Source organism: Thunnus maccoyii, chromosome 13 (assembly GCF_910596095.1).
Source record: "Thunnus maccoyii chromosome 13, fThuMac1.1, whole genome shotgun sequence".
NCBI classification, from domain to species: domain Eukaryota; kingdom Metazoa; phylum Chordata; class Actinopteri; order Scombriformes; family Scombridae; genus Thunnus; species Thunnus maccoyii.
The window spans coordinates 17,962,311-17,987,142 of NC_056545.1; the positions used below are offsets into that span (position 1 = coordinate 17,962,311).

The following is a 24,832-nucleotide window of genomic DNA, read 5'->3' on the forward strand; positions in this document are numbered from 1 at the left end:
TCTGCAGGTGGCTTGTTAGCCCACCTGGGAACAACTGGTGCCAGTGTTCCCAGGTGATAAAGCCTGGCCGCAGCTCTGAATGCTTGTTGCTGCTGCTGTTGTTTGCAGCTCTCCGCTTCTCCCTTCATGCACCCATCTTATTTTGATTTAGTTATGCTGCCTTAGTTATTTCTTTTGCTTTCATGCACCCTCCAACACACGCACGCACGCACGCCACACACACACACACACACACACACACACACACACACACACACACACACACACACACACACACACACACACACATTTAGTTAATTCCTTAATTTGGTTCATTTTGGTTTAATACAATATATTTTTGTTAAAACTTAACACTGGTATGTCTCCCTTTTGTTGTGGCTACCTGAGCCAGGTCAAAACAGTGGTGTTAATGACACTGCGTGCAGTTGTTGATTTGGCTCATGCATAGTCTAGTCCTTCAAAATTTAGTTGAGGCTCAAAGAATCTGAGACTGGTGGTAAAATGGAAATGACCTTCTACTACTTTTACCCTTATTTTTATCCCTTGAAACTTTATTTTTATACTTTTGATTTTAAGACTGAGCAAAAGAGACATTGGGATTCATTCACTAATATGTGTGTAGAAATGTTCTTATTTTGCGCACAAAATAAGTGCTCACACAAAATCATGTGCGCTCCGGCCAATTTTGTTCTCACTACTGTGCAAATGTTACTGAATCAGAATCATTCTAAATTGACAGGTGCGTGCCTGCTACCGATAATTAGCATACTACCACACCCCTATTTCTCTTCATAAGGAAAGCTCTGTTGGAGCAGTGCGGCAGTGGAGAGAGCTGTCACTCATTGCAAAGAGGACTGTGATGGTAAAAATGCAGAAAAACTTTACCGCTAGTGAAATGTAAGTAATAGTTTCAGAAGTAGAAGCCAGAAAAGGCAGATTTGGCTGGTAAACATGTCATTATGCATAAATGTTTGGAGCCCGATTGTGAATTCTTTATACAGCCTGCATACCTTTTGCACCCCTACCACGCAGTACATCCATGACAAAATAAAAAGTTGGTAAATGTGTAAATCTGTGGATGTGATCTAAATAAATCTCTACTACTGCGCCAGGTGTGCAACGTGTTTCAACTCTGTCCACAACAGACCATGATGTACTGAAAGCACACCTCCCCTCCCTTTGCCACTACTGAACTTACAGGCTGTGAGGACACTGAACAGGCTGCTGGTTAACCAGTTGCATATATCACGGCCAAATTTGATGGGGGAAATTAATCAATGTCACATTCCAATATGGAAACTCCGATATATAAGCTATTGTCATCTAAAAGTGGGAACAAGACAATTTTAATATATTAATAACTTCATTACATTTATGATGATGATTTATGGATTACAACGTCTTAGCTATTAATTTAATGACTAGAAAATAGTGCATTATTAACAATTTCACACTTTAAAATATTATACATTTAGGCCCAATCATTTTTAAAATAATTGCGTTTCTAATATACTGTTTACATTGAATAAATATTGACTATCATTTTTTAAGACCATGGGACGTTTATGATTTGTGCATATGCATGGTCTAAGGCAGTTCTAAATTTGTTTGCAGAATAAGAACAAATTCAGGTAAGAATATATTATGAATCCTGCATTTGTGCTTGAAACGTTCATACGCATGGTTTAAGCACAGATTTGTGTGTATGCAGTGTTTCTGAATGAGGCCCATTTAGAATGGTTATTCTAAAATGTCCATTTAAGGGGACGTATCATGCACATTTCCATGTCTATATTTATATTCTGGGGCTGTAGTGGAACAAATTTGCATGATTTGCAGTAAAAAAAACAAAAAAAACAAAAAACAACTCCTTATTAATCTCATACTGGCCCTTAATGCAGCCCCTCAGTTCAGCCTCTGTCTGAAACAGGCTACTTTAGCTTCTGTCTCTTTAAGTCCCCCCTCCCAATGAGGCCACTTTGTTCTGATTGGTTAAATTCCGGAAGCTGCCTCTTGGCAGACTTATGCCAGCTTGGGAAGCTACGTAAAGAAACAGCAGTAGTAGGATTTCCCTTATTTACTTATTCTTTACTCAAAATGTCAGCATCTTAAATATATCTGTAGACACATGTTTGAGCCGAAATCCGATCTGAAATATGCGAGTGGACAATGTGAGCAACTCACTGAACAACCGTAGCAACAACATCTGTGAAGCAGACGGCCATTTGTGGGCATGGGCAAACAAACTGATGTCAGTTTGATGGGGAAGTAGAGGTAACTTTGCAAACAGAGCATTCAGATCAGGCTGAAGCCTAAGCTTTTGACTTTTAGGGAGCATTTTTACATACGCTCACCTCAAACTTTGGAACTTTGACTGTCTTTGACTTCTGACATTATAACACTATATAAATGGCATTCACACAAAATCACACAAAACAAATTATGTCCCCAAGTTAAACTATTTTGAAATGTATTTGAAACAGCTCTCAGGACATATTAATTCACTAAAAATAACACACAGGCCACAGGTAAATCGACAGGAGGGTTATTTGTGAATAGAAGCAAGGAACAACAAAAAATTGAAGTCATTTTTCTCTCCTGGGGGTTTACATGTCCTTTGGTTTCTGTTCATCTGTTTCACAACCTCCATCAGAGCATGTTTGCATCCCTGGTTTAACTTGGCAGTCGGGAAAGACAGTTTGAGTACTCAAATGCTGTGCATCCAAAATGCCAAGTTTTTTGATCAAACACAGAATGCCCAGAGAAATTAAATCCCTTCAAAGGCTGCAGTTCATCAACTGGAAGTAACTCTGTAAGTTATGAAGTCAAAAGGCAGGCCAAACACTTTACATAATGAAAGAGATTGCACCCAAAAGACAGATTTCAGTGGTTTCATAATCGATAATGTCAATAGTCATTTCTACCTTAGTGCAGTACAGCTTTAATCTAGACTTTTATTTTCCCAATGTTCACTGTTATAATGATGAGCTAAGACAGCTTTCTGATTTAATCATCTGCTTTGCTTTACAGTTCAGTGTGCACTTCAAAGGTCAATCTGCTCGGACTAACCAGACTTAATGTCTGCCTGCTGTACTCAGTGGAAAAGCCAGTAAGCCTCAGAATCACAGGATCATTTGGGTCCAATGTGTAAATTTACCAAATCACAAATATAATGTGATATATTACTAAGAATCTACTGTGCAGAGAGAAGAATAACCTCTTTTATCCGGCATAGGTTGGAGAGTTTGCACTATAGGTACTATTTCACAATGCCTTAAAAGTTGAACAGAATATGTACTTTGTGCCAGCTTGTGTCTTAGATTTCCTAACTCGACTTTGAGCTACTTCAAATATTCTGTGAGTTTAGAGACAGACTGTGGTCTGTCTGCTGCTGTTAAACCTCACAGCCTTTTAGGGGAAAATGGATGAGACCTAGTGTTGCGCATTCTTAATGTGGAGTACAGAGGATTCGGCTTGCCTGAGACAAATCGTCCACAAACTGCATTTTGAATGGGAATTGTCCTGACCTGAGTCCATCTCCACGCTCAAACAAATATAATAACATAGAATGATATAAATATAAATAAATAAAATAGAATACATGCATCATGTAGCCTTTTGACACACACAAACAAGTTTCTCATATATTATTCACTGTACGAGATATTTAGGAAGATTTCATTTGCCTTGAGAGGCAGTTTAAGATGGATTAATTCCCTTGTAGCTTTTGAAAAATCTGACCAATATCTTGCTTCACTTACTTAACAAATAAGCAGAAGTTTTCCAGTCCCATACAATTCTCTAGAGGAAACTAATAGCCAGTTACATTTATTGAAACTCCCTGCAGTCACATATCTGTGAATAATCAACAATAGCCTCACAATATTCTTATAATGCTCACTGGGGGATGACTTTATTATTTTACAAATAATGTCAACATTACTTTCCCATATTCAGACAGCGATGGGTATTGAAAAGAACTCTACCCATGAGGCCAATTTTACAAGTAAGAAAAAGCTCTTCACATGCTGTCAGCCTATTTCCCTCAAGAGAAAGAAATCGGCATAACAAATAACATTGTGAGTACAATATGATACGAAATACTTTATTAATCCCCCAGAGGGGAAACTGAGTACCGCCATACATATAGGACAGACAGCTGGTAGGACAAGAGGAAAAAGGCACATCTCAAGGCAGTACAAAATTAGGGGAGAGCACTGCACTAGTTTATGTTAGTGATTATATATGACATCAACATGTTCATGGACACCAACATTACCACAATCCTCAGTACAACCATTATCTTAGTCATCAACATTAGATCATTATCGTCATCATCAACAGCGACAGTCAATGACAATGTTGCCTGGATTGGGGCCTTTTAAAGATGGCACTGGTGTTCTCTTTCCAGTCCAGCCTATTATCCACAAGGACACCAAAGTACTTATAAGAAGAAACCACCTCAATGGCCTCATCTTTAATCAGGACAGGGGTCACTGCAGCCTTTTTTCTTTCTAAAATCAATGTTAAGCTCCTTTGTCTTATTTATAGTTAAAATTAAGTGGTTTTCATTACACCATTTGACAAAGCCATCTACTTCTTGTTGGTAAGCTAGGTGGTTGTCTTTGAGAATATAGCCAACGAATGGGGAATCATCAGAAATTTTTTGCAGGTGGAAGCCAGATGCCAGACTCAGCCTGCAGTCAGAGGTATATAAAGTGAATAAAAATGGGGACAAAACAGTACCTTGGGGCACGCCTGTGTTGGTAATAATGGTATCAGATACCTCACCTCCAAGCCTCACATACTGGGGTCTAGATATGAGGTAGTCCATAACTCATACAACCCATGGTGTTTTTTATATTAAAATAATTACACTTATTGGCTAAAATGTGTGGCTGAATTGTGTTGAAAGCATTAGAGAAATCAAAAAACAAGATTCTTGCAGATGCACAGCTGACTGTAAGTGACTATAGACTCTGCCAAGCATCTAGAGTAGAGCATAATCCACTTGAACGCCCTTCCTATATACAAACTGGAGTGGATCTTGGTATGCAGAGACCTGCCCACTGAAATGCCCAAGTACAACTCTTTAGAAGCATGTCAGAAGCTGAGAGGTGAGAACTATAGGTCTGAGGTCTTTAAGTCCCCAAGCATTTGTTTGTTTTTTGGGGGGCACAGGCATAATGCATGAAGTTTTCCATCTCAGAGGGATCTTGGACTGGGAGAGAGAGAAAAAGAACTGGAGTGCATCACTGAGTTGGTCTGCACACACCTTAAGGGCAAGTGGCAAGGCCCCATCTGGGCCAGGTGCCATACTTGCCCTGAGCCTCCTCAGCTGGGAGCACACCTCATCGGAGGTGACTGTTACTGGGGGGCTGGGGTTATCATTAGACCCCCATAGGGAGAGACTGAAGCGGACTGATTCAAGCTCAGTTTGCCCTCAACTTTATAAATACAAATCAAAGACTGTACAGTATTTTTTTCATATATCCATCTCTCTCTCTCTCTCTCTCTCTCTCTCTCTCTCTCTATATATATATATATATATATATATATATATATATATATATATTTGTCAGTGTTAGTACTTGTGTCTATAAGCATAGCTAATTCTCCCATCAATCCAGTGGGAAGTGCACATTGTCCCATTCAAAATGCTATGTGTTCTAAGTTAAAAGCAGTTGTTGTCGACTCAGATTGAACATTTCACACTAACCACCTCGGATGAGGAAGTCTGGTGATTCTTCAAACAAACATCCACCTCCCTACACTGAAAGTAAGCTTCATCTCACGAGTCAGCTGTGTTGTTTGAAAACACTTTAATGCAACAACAGGAATTCAGCCGCTGCAAGGCACACACATGCTATATTTGTCACCTCTGCATGTCAGGGAGACAGAAAGTGTAATCACACCTGATGAAAAAAACAAATTTGTACCTAGAAATCCGGCACTAAAACATATCGACAGACCTGAGCATTATTTTTGTGCACTCACACCTAAGGTCAGGCTAGAAAACCCATGCCAGAGTAGCATCTCTAATGTGGCATGCATTAAAGATACAAACTGAAATTCACTTACAATGGAGTGGAAAGAATAACATGAACCATTCACAGTGCCTATTAAAAATTTGATGCTTGAAGAAGTTTGAGCGGCAAGGAAAAGAAATGTGGATTTGATTAGCAGATGAGTTCATTGATGATAATACTTTCAGTTACACATAGTGGAAAACATTACACCTTTCAGGGCAAGAGAATACAGCATTCATCAGAGCTTACATTAACATTGTGATTCAGTAGCATGTTTTAAAGAAACATGTTTTCTTAAACCTTTAATCAATTCCACTCTGTTTCCATGTATTAGTCAAACTGGTGACATGTTTATAAAGTTTACAAGTTATAAAGTTATAAAGTTTTCAACTGTTTTGCCAGCTATTCTCCAAAGAATATATTCAGTTTCAATATGCTTTGTAATTTATAACAATATTATTTTTTTTGCTGCAGCTATTACAAATATAATGCTGCTTTGGGTCACTCTATTAACTTTCTATCTATCGTACTATCATAATTAAGTATTCATTTAAGTCATATGATCTCTTTTTCACTTTTCTTACACCTTTTTTGCTTTTATCACAAGGAGGAAATAGTATGGAAGAAATGGGGTTAAGAATCACTATCAAATTAAAGAAAAATGTCCAAAAAAATTCACCAGGTTCATTTATTTTCTTTCTTTTGGGTTTTTAAAATGTGGTCCTTCTGTACATTTGCATATTGCGAATTTGATTTTGAAACTGTTAACCAATTGTTTTCTGAGGGAAAAACAAACTGAACTTGACTTGTCTTTTTTCACTGGTCTTTTACTTTTAGTACAACATTTTCATAGGGCCTCCTCAAAATCTTGGACTTGTCCCATTTACTGTATAACACTTATCCGTGTACTTTTTTTTATTTAATCAGCTGTAACATCCCACTTTTAATTTAATTATCCAGTGACATAATGTATTCTATTCAGTCGGTCATTCAGTAAATGGCAGAAGAAGAACAACAGGCACAGTTCAGTCTGTTCACACTTACTGGAGATGACTTCACATTTTATGTGGTCAGAGTCAAAGAGACTTTCTATGAGTCGCCTGTTAAAAAAAATACAACAAAGAGAGGCAGAGAGGCCAAACCTAACAGTACCGCAGTCTGTGGTTGAAGAAGCTCTTCCTGAGCCTCTCAGTGCTGGCCTGCTGTATCCAGCACCATCTTCCTGACCACAGCAGCGGAAAAATGCCATTGTCCTAGTGGTTTGGATCCTTAATTATTCTCCTAGCCTTATTCTTGCAGTGCCTGGTGTAAATATCCTTTAGGGTAGAGCCCCAGCTATTGTATGTTCAGCTAAATAAACCACTCTTTGCAGAGTCTTGCAGTCCTGTTCAGTGCTGTTTCCATACCAGACAGTGATGTTCCCCGTCAGGACACTCTCAATGGTGCAGGAGTAGAAATTCCTCAGTATTTGAGGGGATAACTGGAATTTCCTCAAGCATCTGAGGTAAAGAAGTATGGGCCTTGCCTTTCTCACCACTAGTCAGTATGCAGCACCCAGGTCAGAGGTCAGACCCTTGGTGATGTGGACACCAAGGTACCTGAAGCTGTCCACCCTCTCCACTGAGGACCCGTTGATATTAAGGGGGGGCATAATTCCTTCCCTGCTTCTTCCCAAAGTCCACTATCAGCACCTTAGTCTTGCTGACAATCAAGAGTAGTTTGTTGTCCTGACACTAGTGTGTCAGGTCCTTTATTTCCTTCAGGTAGGCCTTTTCATTGTTATCTGTGATTAGGCCCACCACAGCTGTGTTGTCACTAAACTTGACAAATTTGACACTATTGGAGTCGAAAGTGTGTGTACAGAGAGTACAGCAAGGGGCTTAGAACACAGCTCTGGGGTGCTCCGGTTTTAAGGATGAGGCAGAAGAGATGTGTCCACCTGTCCTCACCACCTGGGTTCTGCCCATCAGGAAGTCAAGGATCCACATGCACAGTGAGGCAATCCAAGGGCCTTGAGCTTTGTGACAAGTCTGGAGGGAACTATGGTGTTAAACACTGAACTGTAGTCAATGAACGGTTATCTCACATAGCTCCCTTTCTTGTCCAGGTGAGATAGGGTGGTGTGGAGGATGTGTGCTATGGCCTCTTCTGTTGATTGGTTGGGACGGTAGGCAAACTGTAGTGGGTCCAGTGTACAGGACCAGCTGTTCAAAGCACTTCATCACTACAGAGGTAAGTGCCACTGGGCGGTAGTCATTCAGGTTTCTTGAGAACAGGACTGATGGTGGACTTCTCGAAGCTGAAGCTGGCCCAGCCTGGTATGACAGGCTGGGCCAGGGTTGAATATCATTATGAATACCAGCGCTAGTTGGTCAGCACATAGTTTGAGGACCTGCCCACTGATACCATCTGGTCTTGCTGCTTTGGTGTTCACACACTTGAATGCCCTCCTGACATCATGCTCAGAAAGGTTGTTTGGTGTGAAAGGTGCACCCACCCATAACCTCTGCTTCAGCTGTTTTTGCTTGCTGGTTGCTGATGGCCTAAAAACGAGCATAAAAGTTGTTTAGCTCACATGCTAGAGATGCATCAGCACTTGACAGGGGGGTGGTGCTTGTAATCTGTCATAGTTCTTAGACCTTGCCACATGCTTCTGTGATTGCCCTCCTGGAATTATAGTTCCACTTTCTTCCTGTAGTCCCTGTTTGCATTTTATTTAATTTTTATATTTCCACCGTCACATTAATTCTTATTCACCATAAAGCAGACGACTCCTCCTTTTTTCTTGCCAGAGTCCTCTGTTCTGTCAGATCGGTACACAGAAAAAGAGTCATCTGGTCGAATGGCGCTGTCAGGTATTCCAGGATTTAGCCAAGTTTCGGGGAAACAAAGGACATTACACTTCCCGATATCTCATTGTAAACTGATGTGGGCACAGAGGTCATCCAGTTTATTATCCAACACCTGTACATTGGCTAGCAGGATGATTGGCAGAGAACATCCATGCAGTTGGGATTGCAGCCGGTGTTCAATCCCTCGACGTTTACCTCAGTGTTTCCTCCAGTGTTGAGATGGATGCAGAGATGGTCTTGCTTGTCTTTGTGGTTGTTTGATGTTTATCCCTCTACCTTTTGCTCTATGTTTCCCCTTTTAAATCCTTGTCAAGTCAGGAAGCAGAGTCAGTAGGAGAAGTTACAAAGTTATGAGTTGACCATTTTCCTATCCTGATGAGTGACACGTAGTCACATGTTATCATTGTCCAATATCATTCACAGAAAGTACAACTAATATTGCAAAAATAAATGCAAAGAGGATAAATTTGCATAGATTTTGCAGAGCTAACAGAGGGGCGACTGGATAGGTCTGCACCCTCTAGAATCCAGAGACCTCTTACAGTCGTGAAGTCTGGAAAGTACTGTAGCATGACATTGTTATGCTATCATTAAACATCTCACAGAAGGGGTTGGAGTGGTTGGCAAGTGACTTTGACATGGGAGACCCTTGTTCATCATTGTTCTCCTAACCTTATGCATCACCAGATCTTCCTGCAACCTTAACAAAGTAGTTTTCATTACCTAAATTTTTTGTCAGATTACCCATATGCTGATGAGAATAACTTTTTCACTCTACCTATTAACATTAAATATGATGCAGTCATTGTATCACCGGCTGCTCATTTCATCTGACTGCTGATCCCCAAAGACCTGTTGTAATCTCTGGTTCTTTGTTAATATCTCAGCACAATCCTCCATCACTGAGGTAGGAGCGGTGCAGAGATGTTAAGAGAAAAGCTGAAGCTTCCTGTCTGGCCTGTGCAAGTTGGTGTGCGTGACTCGTGTGTTGGATGAACTTGAATTTTCCAATGCCAAGTCCTTGAAACTTTTGATGTTTCTTCAGCGATTGCTCTGATCGATACCACACTTTAACTTCACTGCATCCTCTTAACTGCTGGATTTCACATTTGCTGGATTCTTTCTAGTTATCTTGAGTTCTCTCTGGATTTTTCACTCCTGCTTTAATAGTCTCCCCAGTCAGTTCAACAATATGCATCTGCAAGCACACAGATGTTTATCCTCAGCTTGTCATCAGTATACCAGGGACCTGGTGCACAGTAGTATTACCACAAAGCAGGATGAGTTCTCAGTTTTTGTGGTGTGATGTAACTTTGTTTTATTTCCCCTTATTTTTTAAATATCCACCTCCACAATGTCTGCTGCAACCCCAAATACAATGGATGTAAAAGATTTTTTTGTTGTTGTGGTCGTCGTGGTATTGAAAAATAACATTTTAAAAAATTCAACAGCTACATCTCGTTCCACAAACAGTGTCCCGGTTTCTCTGGATAACCCACAGAACACACTGTCAACAGTTTTCACAAAGACTATTTCTTTAGTAAAACTGAGTTTTTCAATAAAAATGGTTCACAGCGATGTGAGATGTTTTTGTAACTTTGTTAAACTGACACCTTAACAAAGTATGTACTGCACTTTTTGCATAACTGGTCCAATGTGGATAATGTTTTTTTTGTAATGTGTTTCCAAAAAACCTGATCCCTAAGTAGTTACTGTACAGAAATGAGCATACCTCATTTTTAAAAATTATTTCCATTTTTTAAATGAACTGCATTTAATGCGTTGCACCTCCATTAGTGAGCCTGTAGAGAGAGACACCTGTCCAGTGCTGCTTTTCTCTCCAATCTCTGTTTTCTAAAATTATTTGGCTTTAAGCTCTGTTAAATTCTAATGATTTATTCTGGCATTTATTGTCACTGGTTTAGTTACAGTGCTGTTATGCAAGATGCTGCACTTGTAAGATGGTGCTTTCTTATCAAGCCAATTTCTTCCAATTTGTCAAATCATAAGAAAGCCTTTGGCAGTACCTGTTTCTGAGAGATTTTCACATGGATTCTGGCTCATAGCGCACCCGCAGTGCACATTCAGGAACACTGAAATGTTATTATTCCAGCTCTCCTTTTTATGTCATTTGTGACACAGCAGTCTATCATTTTACTGAGCGGAGATGTTAAGATATACACTAAATTGCATGTGACACTTTTGCCTGAAGTTAAATACATTATGTTTCTATCCTGATTGCAGCCTGATTGTTTTTGCTGTGTAGCAACCTATCTGTTTTTAAAAACATGGTTCTCTCTCTCAGTCTAGTTATACTTTGCTTATTTGTGGCTGTGTCAGTGCTGCTGCTTTGCCACAATCCTTTGATTTCAGATTTACACACATACTGTATGGTGCTTATGAAAAAAGGGGGAAAAGGGCTTACTCTGCATACATTTGTGAATTTATGTTCCTCTATCTCCAGTAATATATATATATTTTAAAAAAGGATAAAAACAGACTGAGTTAAATGGTTTGTGTGCTAGAAACCTATTCAGTATCATGGAGCATGGCCATGACACAGATAAACACTTTGCAAGACAGTTCCTGAGGGTTTGGGGTTTCTGTGTGTGGATTAAAACCACCAGCTGTAAATCCTTCACTCCATCCCTTCACCTGGCAAGCTTTTTATCACATTGCTGTATTGTGATTCCACCAATGTTGTCAATATGCTTTCTCTTTCAGCGGGAGGTCTGTGTTAGCCAAACCAAGACAAGCCCCAAAGCACATGCCTGAAGACAAAACAGCCATACATACTGGCAGCATTTATTATGCAATTGTCAGACACTATTTGGAAGACAATCATTGTCTCTCCGCATTATGTTTTGAAACCAAGCAGCTTTCAGACAAGGGAGCAATCTACCCTAACTGCGGTAACAAAAAGAGATATTTTGTTTTGATAAAGGTGATAAAGTGCAGACCTCAGTATTGGAAAGATTTTACTTTTGGACCTTTTCTCTGATGTAACTCCAACTCTGCTTGCCCTCATGTATATGGTAATGAAGTCACTTTTCCGGTCATCACATGATACAGAACCATCTGTCTGCTCAGTGTGTCTCCTAGTTTGATGTTCACATCATGTACTGCCCATGCTTTTTTTCTTTCCTGATGTCATCTCTCTTGTTCATAAGTTGTGTAAGTATTTTGTACCATACTATGATATATTTTTGTAATGTGGCATAATAATTAGTCAGTTAAAAAGTCAGTTATTCCCATTTTTAATGAAGTGGCTGCATGGTGAAAATCAATTTTGTGCAGACTTATGTCAAGAAATATCCCAGAGGATTGTCATCTAAAATAAATGACAAATGAAAAAAAGTATTCTTTTCCCATCTCACACATAACAGATAACATTTTGAATAATTTAATATATGTGGAGCCACATTTTAGAAGAATAATTTGCGCATACACAAGCAATTTATCCCAGCTGCACAAATGCACACATGCATGCATATGCTGCCACAGCATGTTTAGCATAAACTGGTATTCAGATGAACATGAATGAACACAAGCGGCACATGCTGATGCTTACACAAACCAGAAGATGAATGACTTTGATAAATTTGTTTCAGTATGGCCAATCTCTCTGTGCATAGCAGCATAAAGGGCAGAAAAGTGACCCTTTGTCCCATCCACCGAACACAACAATTGACTGTAATTTAATATGCAAATTGTCTGTACACAGAGGCCAAACAGATGATTTATTTACATGAAACATAATGTGTACAGATTAGATCACTATGTGAACAGCATTAAAACAAGCGTCTCTTTACCTAAGTGTCTCAACTTTAGCTGAACAAATTTTTTAACCTGATAAATTAACATTAGTAAACTCAGTAACATTACCAGTCCCATTGTTGTTCCTGCTGTTTATACAGTAATGATGAGAGAGCTCCACTTTTTCCTTCCACACCTTCTTTCTTTGTGCCTGACAGAACATTATTTAAGTTGTTCCTTATCATAATGGACGTGATTTACTCAGCAGTTACGGTAGGTTTGCACATTTGCCTGAAACTAAGGTTATACTTCATGGCAGCTCCGTAATTGATTCTCTGTTAATTAGCGTGTAGAGCACACAGCATGAGGGTTATGTTTATTTTTGTGGTCAGGGTTTTGTGTTAGACTTGAACTCCTTAATAGTAACGTGATATGACAGCACATCAAATGGCTTTTTCCAGGAATAAAAAATGCTTAAAATGTACTGTGTAGAAAAATATGGGATTAAAGATTTAAAACACTATATAAGCAAAAATACTTATACTCTTATTATTCTTGTGATGTATATTAAGATTTTGCTATTTTTAGTGTTTTTAATGTAATTTATTGAAAATTAATTATTAATGCTCCCACTGTGAAAACTCTATTAGTGATTTCATTGTGTTGCATTAGATATCTTCGGGCTAGTTGCTTAGCACTGTAGCACAATAATCATTGATTGTGCTTACTGAAGATTAATGTAATTTATAAATGAAGCTTTGTATTGGGTGTTGCACATTGTTAACACTGTAAACAATCTGTGACCTTTTAAAGGGAGGCAACAGAGGCAGAGAAAGAGGGTGACCTGAGGGGGGCAGCTAAAAGAAGAGCCTCTTTGCAAACCTGTTTTCAAAGTAGCAGCCAACCAACAGCTGAATCACCTCGCTGAAATATTCAGCAGCTGGTTCTTACTCTCTTTGCTCCAATCAAAGTGTTTTTGACTCTGTAGCTGTTGTGTAAGAGTAACTTAACACCAGTTTAAAAAATCTTTCTGTTCTCCAGTTGTTGGAGTGTTGCAGTAATATAGAGGTGATCAAAGGTGGATAAGAGTTGACACTTTCAACCAGAAGATGTCAGTGAAACTGCCTTCCAACTTGGTGTTTAAAGGGACACATAATGCTTTTTTCTGGTTATTTATATACTGTTATGATGTTGGATATCTTCAATTGAATTCAAAATACTTGTCTCTTAAAGGGCAATTTGAGGCAAGCACGTTTGCAAACAAGAACACATATGCTATTCATTGACACACATTTAAAAGAAATCTAAAAAATACAAATATGACAATGTCAGAAAGAGTTTAAACACACTTGGGATTGATGGTCGTTACCAATCTATAGCTGGCCAGCAGTGTCTAACACCACAAGGCACAAAAGAGTCTAAGTGCTAATGCATAAAAGTGACCAGTCCTTTTACTGTGGCTGTCCACAAGTCTAATGGCCTCTGGAATAAAATCAAACTTCCCTCTGTTTGTTTTACATAAAGGCAATTTGTTAAACAGCCTACCCTGAATGCTTCGTTTGAGACATTTATTTCTATCTTACCAACAAGCTGGCGTCGACTCGTAGCACATGCACATGAACAGCCGGCCGTTGCATGGCCTTGGTTGCTAAGGTTGTTGCCAAGGGTTTTCTATGTGTTGTTTGCATTGTCCACTCTCATATTTTGGATCAGATTTTGGCTTGAACATGTACAGATGTATTTGAGAAGTTAAGAACGAGAAAAAGTAGTGAAATCCTACTACTATAGTTTGTTTTATGGTTTGTTGAGATAGCCTCTGCAGCTGGCGGATATCTGCCAAGGGGCAGCTTCAAAGAGCTGGCCATTCAGAACAGAGTGGGCTTATCAGTAGGGGGGGCTTAAAAAGACAGGAAATAAAATGGCCTGTTTTAGACAGAGGCTGGACTGAGGGGCTTTGTAAAGGGTATGAAATAAATAAGAAGTGTTTTGAATTGTAAATCATGCAACAATACTCCAGTAGAGCCCCAGATTAAAAATATAGACCTATTAATGTGCATAATATATCCCCTCTAAGTTGCCCTTTAGAGTTGGAGGTAAGCATGTGATTTGTCCTCAGCAGAAAAATGAAAGCATCAGTCATTTGCTCAAATGTTTAACATGACCTGTTTACAAATTCAATACAAGCAACCTCATGCGAATAATGACTGTTCTTACTCAGAAGCTCAGACAGTGGAGGTAGAATGACACTTTAATAGCACCACATAACTTCTTGGGTGGGAAGCTGGCTGTGTCTGACTTTGACGCCGGTGACTGTGCTTTGCATCCTGTTTTCATTGACAGTCAATATTGGTTTCCTGTTACCATGACCACTATCATTTCCTAACCTTAGCCAAGTAGTTTTAATAGCCTAAACTTGACATAAACAGAGGTTACAAATCAGAAAATGCTATATTGGTCCTAATATAAGATGACTTTGACTATAAGACAGTCTTCTGGGGGAGGGCATTCCATGGAGACTTTTTGACGGTAAGAAACATTAAACAAGACAGTTAGGGCGGATATGAAAAATACAACAACTCTAAATTTTTAATTAAAGTTCTTTGTGGTACTTACACATTTCAAACTATAGCCTATTGTTTTTTTTGTAATCTAGTTTTATAATCTAAAGAGAATCTGCATTGACCTTTTTTTTATTGATCTGCTTCTGAAAATGTCTGCTCATATCTTCATTTGATGTATTTGAGCTGGTTAGAGGCAAGCACTAACTTGCAGGTAAATTAAGACGGGCAGATCGAATGGACTTCTCACATATTTCAGTGGACACATTGCTACTCATCCCTAATTAAAATGTAACCTTGGGGGGTTTTTTTATACTAATTAAATCAACCTGAATGACTTTTCCTCCCTGCACTTCAGACAGAATTTACTGGAGGGTCAGATAAATTGTTCATCAAGCCAAATATGTTGTAACAGAATACTTGGTAAAACGTGGATAAAGTGTTTGCAGATAGGAATTGTCTTGACATTTACCATCATTAATTCTGATTTTTTTTTTTTTTTTTCACTTTCATCTCCCAGACTTCTACATTTCTGGCAAAGATAGGGCCCCTGCCAAACTGATTAACCTTACAAACAAGGCATGTCTGGCTTTTGAAGTCACACTTTTTTAATACTTACCTGTAGCTGTCATCTAAGCATGCCAAATCCCAACGTTGCCTGCTACAGCTTTAGTGACACTGACACCAGAAGCAGATCTGGATGCACTGTAGATTATGTTTGTCCTTGCTCCTGTAAAAGCTTATAAGAGTGTACAGTTTAACTTACAGTATTTGCCTGAGGTTATAGCTGTTATTTAGTTATGGCGTACATATTCTGAACTCTGTATAAGAACAGACTTAAAGTTTAGATGCCGTTTTTTTGCTTCTTCTGTGAATGCTTTTTTTTTTAATATGGAGAGTCAGCAATTTATACAGTTCAGTTTAAGTGTTATCTTCTTCATTTTGTCCATTCAATCCATTTCAGATTGGCAATATGGCCTGATCAGTCTCTGCGTGTGCTTTGTCTCTTTTCTTCTCAGAGAAACACATTCAGCCTCTGTAAATAAGGCGGCAGATGTTACAAAAGCAGGATTATTAGGAGGGAGGGAGGGGTGAGATGGTGGGAGGGGAGGAGGGAGGGTCATCTTTCAAAACAGACTTCCTTGGTTGAGAATTATGAAGGGCAGCTAAATGAATAGACAAAATGAAGAATAGATGGATGGTGGAAGAAGTGGTAGACTAAAAGATCTTTTCTTTCCCTTGTGCTGTCAGCAGGGCCAAACTGAGATTGACATATATGACCAAGCAGTTGGCAGGGCAGTGGAGTGAGGAAGCTGCTGGCATGAGAACCTCAAACACAGACAGACATTTCTCTGTGTGCCATGGAGAGGGCTCTGATGTATAGCGGTGATGACAAGAGTGTCTATTGCCTTGCCCACAAAACTATGAGAAAATGATTACTCTTTTATCTTGTGTTCTGTCATCGGCTTATTCTCTCTCCTCTTCCTCCGTCGCTAACAATCCCATCTTCTGCTGACCTTTAATCTCCTTTTATTTTTCCGCCATCTTCCTAATTTTCCATTTCCTGTTGACAGCTTTGTTCATTCACCTCTGCAGATTGAGTCAGGCATTGCCTTCTTTTTGTCTTTGTGTCATGTTCATATATTTAACGGATTGAAGCAGTGACCAGAGGTGACAACATAATTACAAAATCCTTTGGGGATTGTATTACTTACCCTCCTTAAAAGAGATTGGCTGCCCTCTTTTAATGTAGCGTTTCCACATGAAAGTGCAGCTTTTATCACTCCTGACCACTTTTCCCTCCACATCATTCCCTTCTGGATTCTGTCCCCATTCCTGTCATCATTCCCTTACCGTCTACTTTTTGCCCTTGTTCCCTCACTAAAAAAACACATTTAAATGCAAACAAGGAAAATCTGCCTAGCATGTCCTCCCACAGGAAAGACATTAAAAAAAAGCAAATGAGAGGAAAATCATTGCAATCTCTTCCCCTTGGGCATCGCTTACAAACGTGGAGGGAAAATGCACAAAATCACTTTTGGTTCTAATATTGTATATTACGGTAATCATTCACGCATTGCTTTGACAAAGAAGATTATGTCTCAGTCAACATTTCCATTATGCAATTATGTATATGTGAATACCCCCGTGAAGAGCTGTCCAAACTGCAGTCTTGAGAACATCCAATCCGCCCATTAGACATAAAAGGAAAAAATAAAAAAACAAGCAGCAGTGCAAAAAATACTACTAAACTACTACTAAAAATACTGTGCATTTTGTTTGTTCATTTCCCCTTCGATTGCTGCAGCTAAATAGGTTGCAACACTTCAAAATTTGTGTATGCTTTCATCTCGAAAGTCAAAAAAATTCAAGGTCTCCGAGCAGTTGGTTGTTCAAATTACACCCCATTCCCAGGGGTTTGCAGGTAAATAAAGTTGCAGTGTAGTTTACATTGCTCCGTGTAGGTCAAAACCCTGAAACAAGATTACCACATTTAAGCTTAGACTCTCATTTATGAATAATTATGAAATGTGGTCATCATCATAATCCACAGCTTAGTGAACAGATGGTTCAAAAAAAAATCTCACAGGTGTGTCACTGTGCATCTGTGTTTGCTCCACCACATGTGAGGCACTTGTTTGCTGCTTTGCCGAACGCTCCCTGTCAGGCTGGTGGCTTAAAAATGAAGCAGCCGGCTACACTGCTCTCACGTACAGACCCAGATTTCCTGGGTCCACGCCAAAGCAGCGCATGTGTAGCGGTGGCAGGTTTATGCAGTCCTCATGCATTAACAACATTGATTGGTTAGAGAAGTCATAAACAGCTACAGAATCTATCACAAAAAAGGATTCCCCTTCTCATTTTTGTTGATAATTGCATCACCATCTGCTTTGTTTTTTCTACTTTATAGCAGAACGATAATGTGTCCATTAGTTCTTTGTTTGAATAAAAGAAAAAAAAAATCATATATCATTTCTTTTCCTATTTAACAGTCTGTTACACCATCACATCTCATAATATTCCCTCAGTTGTACAAATGTAACATCATGTATAACTACTTTTCTGCTCATTACCTCTCAAACAAACTAAACCACTTTACTCACACATTCATGAATAAACATTAACACACTTCAGTATATTTCTCGGTGAAACAATACTCAACATACACAATGTAACAAACATTTTAACTGGCATAACTGCATCAAATCTGGTTTAATGCACACTTATGCCTGAGCAAGAGCTTCATAACAGCTGTACAGCTATACAGGGGTTTATGTAATGCTTGTTATTTCACACGTAGTGTGATGCCATCCTAGTGCAATGGAACAGTGGGTCATTTTATGGTCATTTTATTTCAGACATTACACAGTTTAGATGTTGTGGTGGTGACCTTTTTAAAAGAAAACATGACTTTGACAGCTGTATGATAATTGTGTGAATACTTAAAAACTTTAGTACACTATCACATTTCCAAATATGCGGCACTCTTTGTTGTGTTGGAGGTGACCCGGTTCAAAATTTAAATGGAAAGTGAAATTCCCATAATTATCAGAAAACCTTTGTTCACAGTACTTTGTGAATGTGCAGAAATCTTTTTTGTTTTGTGGAGAAAAATGTTTCAAGTTATGAGCTGTGAACTGATCAGAAATCAACACAAAAGAAACTTTCACCAACATTTCTAGAATTTTTTTTGTTCTGTGCCTGCCTTTGTACATTAATTTTGACTACATAATTGCAGATTCTTTCTTGTCGACTCATAAACTTAAGAGAACCGTTTTAAAAGTTTTACTGTCTAATTTCAACTAAATGCCGCAATGACCACAAATAAAATTGATCTCATTCTCTGTGCAATGAGCAGGCTGCTCATTGCACAGCATTATTCAAAAAAGCCATATATTAGCAAGCACAGTTGTTGGAGCATTCATTTTAGGAAGCTCATATAAAAATGTAATGGTTAAGGATCCAAAATTTGAGCAGTAATTATTAACAAGCTCTATTGCCCAGGTGCTTGCTCAAACTGACATTGCCTTAACAGTGCATGAAGGCATATTTGCATGGAAAAAAGCTTGTGAAAGCAAGCAAAAATTTATGCTGCTCGAAGATAAGTAAGACAATTACAAGAAACACTATGTTTTGGATGATCATTAACATGAAAATAACAGTATTACAGAACAGAATTAAAGTGAGTTAAAGTTTGAGTTTGAGTCTGAAAAGTCGTCCCTGTGAAGACTGCTGTAGCCTCAAGGTGAGATCATATGACAAGCAGGCTGATGTTTTTTTGTTTTTTTTTTCTTTTTTGCCTTCTGTCTGTTTATTGTACACTTCTGTGTGCTCAGGTTTATGTGTACCTCTGTGTTTGTTCCATGCTTTACATGTCTTTCTTCACTGCCTAATTTATTTATTGAGGTGGAACATGCATGCCCACACACACTCAAAGCAGTTAGTAATGACCATTAATCTATCCAGTCTGAAAAGATAATTTCTGCTTTATCATTTTTGAAGAGCCCTTTAATGAAAAGACCCACGCTTAGGTTTTTAAAAAGATACAGAACGTCATCCCTCTTGTCAGTGAACAGTATGGTCTTTTTCTTCGCGGCACAGATCCAATTTATATTCAAATACTCCAGAAAGAATGAACAGCATTGGAGTATGAAGTCTTATCAGTCTATAATTGAAGTTGCCATACTGAATTTGCTTTAACCTGCACATTAAGTAATTGTCCAGCCTTTTTCTTCTTATCAGCATATATGTTTGTTGGTTGTGACTGATACAATGATATACTGAGTTCAGTCATGACCAGTCAGATCTACTCTATTCCTTGCTATCATAAGCAGACCATTTGTGTCATAGCACTCTGACACTTAAATGATGGAAGAGTCAAGAAAGTGATTTCCCCACCAAACCACCAAACCAAGAGAAAACTGTTGTCCTTGTACAGGAGGTGAAGAATTGCTGGCTTTATGCATCATGGTGCACAGTGACAGTTCTAGGTTGACAGCCACACACCAAAGCCACATTTGCACATACTGTAGTTACAAAAAGAAATGTGAGTAAGCTGCTCATGCTTGGTATAACTATAAAGCTCAGGTGCACTTTGCACCACGCATTTTTGACATGGTTTGAGCAGATGGATTATACAAGACATGACAAGTACCCCCAATCCCTTTAAGAGATGGCTGGAAATATGACACACAGGCAATTTTCCCTCCTCAACCTTTTCCTCCACCAAGACCTGGGGCCCCTACAGTACTTCATGTCCTTCCTTATGAATAGACGGTGCTAGACACTGCCAATGCTCTGCACTATTATATCTGGAAACCTGGACCTGAAATGTGGTGGAACGGATTATTTTTAGCAAATAGTTATATTGTTAGATTTGGGGGAAAGTGCTCTGCTCTTTTAGGGAGCATTCAAAAAATCTGAGGAGGAATAAGGGTTCTGCTGGGAGAACTAATCCCCCCCAACAAATATACATAGACAGTTCAGGGTTTGGCATTGAGTGTATCAGCAGAGTGAGAAGTGTCAGTATATAATGGCTACTCTGTACACCTATATGAATACAATTGGATATTAGCTGGTGTCCAAACCAATGTGAGGCAGCTGATCCATGCAACGCACCAACTGGATAGTGTGAACCACAGACCACTCTTTAGATGTGGCTGGGGGTCTGCTAGATGAAAAAGCACCTGCATGCCCCAGTGTCACTGAAGCTGTCCACACGCTTGTCCTGCTACTCTGTCAAAACACAGCGAATCTGTCATTTCTGATAAAACTTTATCGGGAATGAGGCAACCTACTGTGGGGCAGAGGCTAGAAACCTTTGGTATGTAATTTCAGCCCTCTCTGTCAACAGTCTTGCTAAACTGGAATTGCTGAAATAGAATCCCAGCATATTAGAAATTGCAGTAATCCAGTATTTTACTCAATTAAAGTGATTATAAGACATAATGTAATGTAAACTGCATTTTCTTTACTCACATAAGGTCATTTTCCAAGTAAGAGATGTGTAGCAATCCAATTTTAGTGGCAATTGTTGATGCAATTTACAAAAATGTGCACAACTATAACACTGTACTGTAGCAAGATGACAAGCTCTGACGTTGTAACATAATGTCAGCCTCAAAGAGCACATACAATGGAAAATGAAAGCATTGATCAAAACACATGAGCACTTTAAATGTAACATCATCAAAAGTGGATGTACACTACTCGTGAGCCATCAGGGTTGGATGTGTTTATTCTGATTGGCTGGGCTCACGCAGGCAAATTGCATTATGCCGAGGTGAGAAAATGATGGGTCAAACCATCAGAGCCACATTACAGGATGAATCTAAATGGAACGGCATAATAAGGGTATTGGCATAATACAACATCTCACATTATAGAGAGAGCAAGTTAATGTAAATACATTTAAGAAAACTAAGGCTGTCTCTTTTTGTCTCCTTCTCCAGGTAATGTGTTTGTGGTGAGTTTGGCATTTGCTGACCTTGTGGTAGCGTTCTACCCCTACCCGCTGGTTCTGTATGCTCTTTTCCATGATGGATGGGCACTAGGAAACACACAATGCATGGTAAGACGACATCAGCTACAGTATGTTTCAGTTTACTACCAGTGTACTACCAGTAACCTCACACCCAACACAGTCTGACACAAACACTTGCATTCTCTTTTTTTATCTGTTCAGGTCAGTGGTTTCCTCATGGGGCTGAGTGTCATCGGCTCCATTTTCAACATCACTGGGATTGCAGTAAACAGATACTGCTACATCTGTCATTCGTTCTCCTACAGTCGGCTGTACAGCTATCGCAACACTCTGATCTTTGTTGCCTTAATTTGGCTGCTCACAGTAGTTGCCATTGTTCCGAATTTCTTCGTCGGTTCCCTGCGCTACGACCCACGGGTCTACTCCTGTACCTTCGCCCAGAATGTCAGTAGTTCCTACACGGTGGCTGTAGTGGTGGTTCACTTCCTGGTTCCCATCGCAGTGGTTACCTTCTGTTATCTACGGATTTGGGTACTTGTGATTCAGGTCAGGCTTCTAATTCTCTACGTGGTTATTTATGTCTTTACTGGCACACAAAAGGTATAAAAAGGCCAAAGCAAATAAACCTATAAATATGCCATTAGCTGTAAATAATGCAGGCACCCAATGGGCCAAACAATAACAAGATTCATCAGTCCTCCAGGAGCCATCCAAAATGGACCTGTAATGCAGAAAATATGGTCTCTCTGACTTTAGAAGTTTTGACCTTTAATTATTGGCCCTTTACTGGAAGAGTCAGTGTAATTTCTTTAAATGTCAGAATACTGACAAAATACATCATCAAACAATTTAAATACTTCCTGACATACAACATTTGAGTTGAGCATTTTGATCTTTAACTACTAGTAAGTGTGGATTTTTTTTTTTTTTTAAAAACTGCAAAGATTTGGCAAAGTCAGTGCCTGTGATTTCAGCTGAGACACCATGTTTGACAGGCAGGTAGATGGACCAGATCCCTGGAATAGTTGTGCATGTGAATATATGGGTGTGTTTCTGTGTAATGTGTGGGTGTCAATGCATGTGTGGGTTTCTGTCTGTTTGTGAAATAGAGAGGCGGAAAGGGACAAAAAGTCTAATTTTCTATCTTATGTGGTTTCGTCATGTCTAGGTGCGTCGTAAAGTGAAGACTGAGGAGAGCCCTCGCCTCAGACCCAGCGACTTGCGGAATTTTATCACCATGTTTGTGGTCTTTGTGCTGTTTGCCATCTGCTGGGCTCCTCTTAACCTGATTGGCTTGGCGGTAGCCATAGATCCGTCCCGCGTGGCTCCCCGTATCCCCGAGTGGCTTTTTGTGGTCAGCTACTTCATGGCCTATTTCAACAGTTGTCTGAACGCCATCATCTATGGCTTACTCAACAGGAATTTTAGGAACGAGTACAAACGCATTGTCACCTCTGTTTGGGTGACTCGGCTTTTTGTGACAGAGACTTCGCGGGCCGCCACGGACGGCAGGAGCATGCGGAGCAAGCAATCGCCACCTCTCAACAACAATGAGTCAGTAAGAGATCGCATAAACAAAGAATGAAATTCTCAACTTTGAAATCTGGATCCACAAGCCTGTTAAATGATAATTCCTGTATTTTTATGTGACATCCAGATAGTTGTGCAGCTAAAGAGTATCAAGTAACAGATGAAACTGGAATACATGGCTTGGTGGTTTTCTATTGGCTGACATCTGTCAGTTTAGGGAGCATGTGAAGATGTTTACATCTGTGGATATGTTTTTTTTTGTAATTTTGGGCAAAGTTGTGAAGAATTACGTATGATTTTATTGAAAGTTTATTGTTTGGATGATTAACTCAACAACTGTAGTGCTAAACAAGGATGATTTTGCAAGTTTTCTCTGTGACCCATTAAGCAGAAAAAAAATTTAAGAGACGTTATTATGTCCTGGGAGAACTGAGCCATGGATCGCAGTTTCATGTTGTTCTCATGACTACTCTAAAAATAATCTAAATGGTACATTAATATTACATTACAAATGTAATATCCTTTAATGTCTGCTGCTGTAGACTCTTAGACATATTTCACAAAACTGGGTAACCACTGATAAACATGCACCTCTCTTTAGTAACTTCAAAAGCCTCAAATAGTAAAATGCGCCTCACACCTGAATGCCAGATTAGTAAAAAAAGAAAAAAAAAAGGAGATGTCATTCTGTCAGTATAAAATCAATCTGACAAGGTTTGATGTTTTGACATTGATGTGGTCAGAATTGCACACTATGCCTAAATGTGGCAGTAGCATTATACCCCATGCTGCCTGGTCTGACCCTGCACTGCACTGCGAAGAACAAGACACAGAAACTTAGTAATAAACATAATAAAAATGAAATGTATTCAGGAAAATCACTTAGTAATGGCTGATACAAAGCAAGTCATGACCAAAACTAGCACCAAACCATTAAAGATGTGTCAACAAACATGGCTGTTTTAAATTTTGATGGTGCATGTGATGTAGCAGGTGGAGGACACCTACGTACATATCTACTATTGCTGCTTTACCCATCATTCTGCATATCACCTGTACTTTACAGCTGCTGCAGTTTGACCATGCTGTAACTTTATTGCAATACCAATTCATACAACAGGCCAGTGTAGGCTACATTTAAAGCCATCCTTTATATAATCTTTGAAATAGAAAATGTTTTCTTAGTGTACAATGAGCAAAACAATGCAAGGAATAATTACTGTTGTGCCAGTTTCCTGGAATAAGGCTAAACATGAATTTGATACTGCAACAGAAATTATTCTTTGAAATTTTGAATGTTTTTTTTGTCCCCCCAAAATTTCAATTATTTCATTCTGCACTTAACAGTTTAATGTCAAAAAATTACTACAATATCATTGTCAGTGAGATACCACATATAGTGCTGTCTTTATTTTGCTAATTTTCTACAATAGAGTTGCAGCATGAGATTTATGCATAGCATCAACAATCTCAACATACCACATTTGCACCTTTTATCAAACATGTAACAACAGTATAGGATATCTATTTTATGGTTACACCTTTTAAAAATACAATATATAAAATACAATGTATGAACAATATATAAAAACATATTCTGTAAATTATAACAATGTGTTGCCA

The 24,832-nt window shown here is 39.0% G+C and overlaps 1 protein-coding gene across 1 annotated transcript in view; it reads left to right on the plus strand.

Moving 5' to 3' along the window:
• Window positions 1-23,428, plus strand: part of mtnr1bb (melatonin receptor 1Bb) — a 41,056-nt gene extending 17,628 nt beyond the window's left edge. The window contains exons 2-4 of the mRNA XM_042431311.1: window positions 21,648-21,766; window positions 21,881-22,225; window positions 22,848-23,428. Coding sequence (XP_042287245.1) covers window positions 21,648-21,766; window positions 21,881-22,225; window positions 22,848-23,264 — 881 coding nt within the window. The 3' untranslated portion in view covers window positions 23,265-23,428. The remainder of the gene's footprint in view (window positions 1-21,647; window positions 21,767-21,880; window positions 22,226-22,847) is intronic.
• Window positions 23,429-24,832: the final 1,404 nt, after the last annotated feature.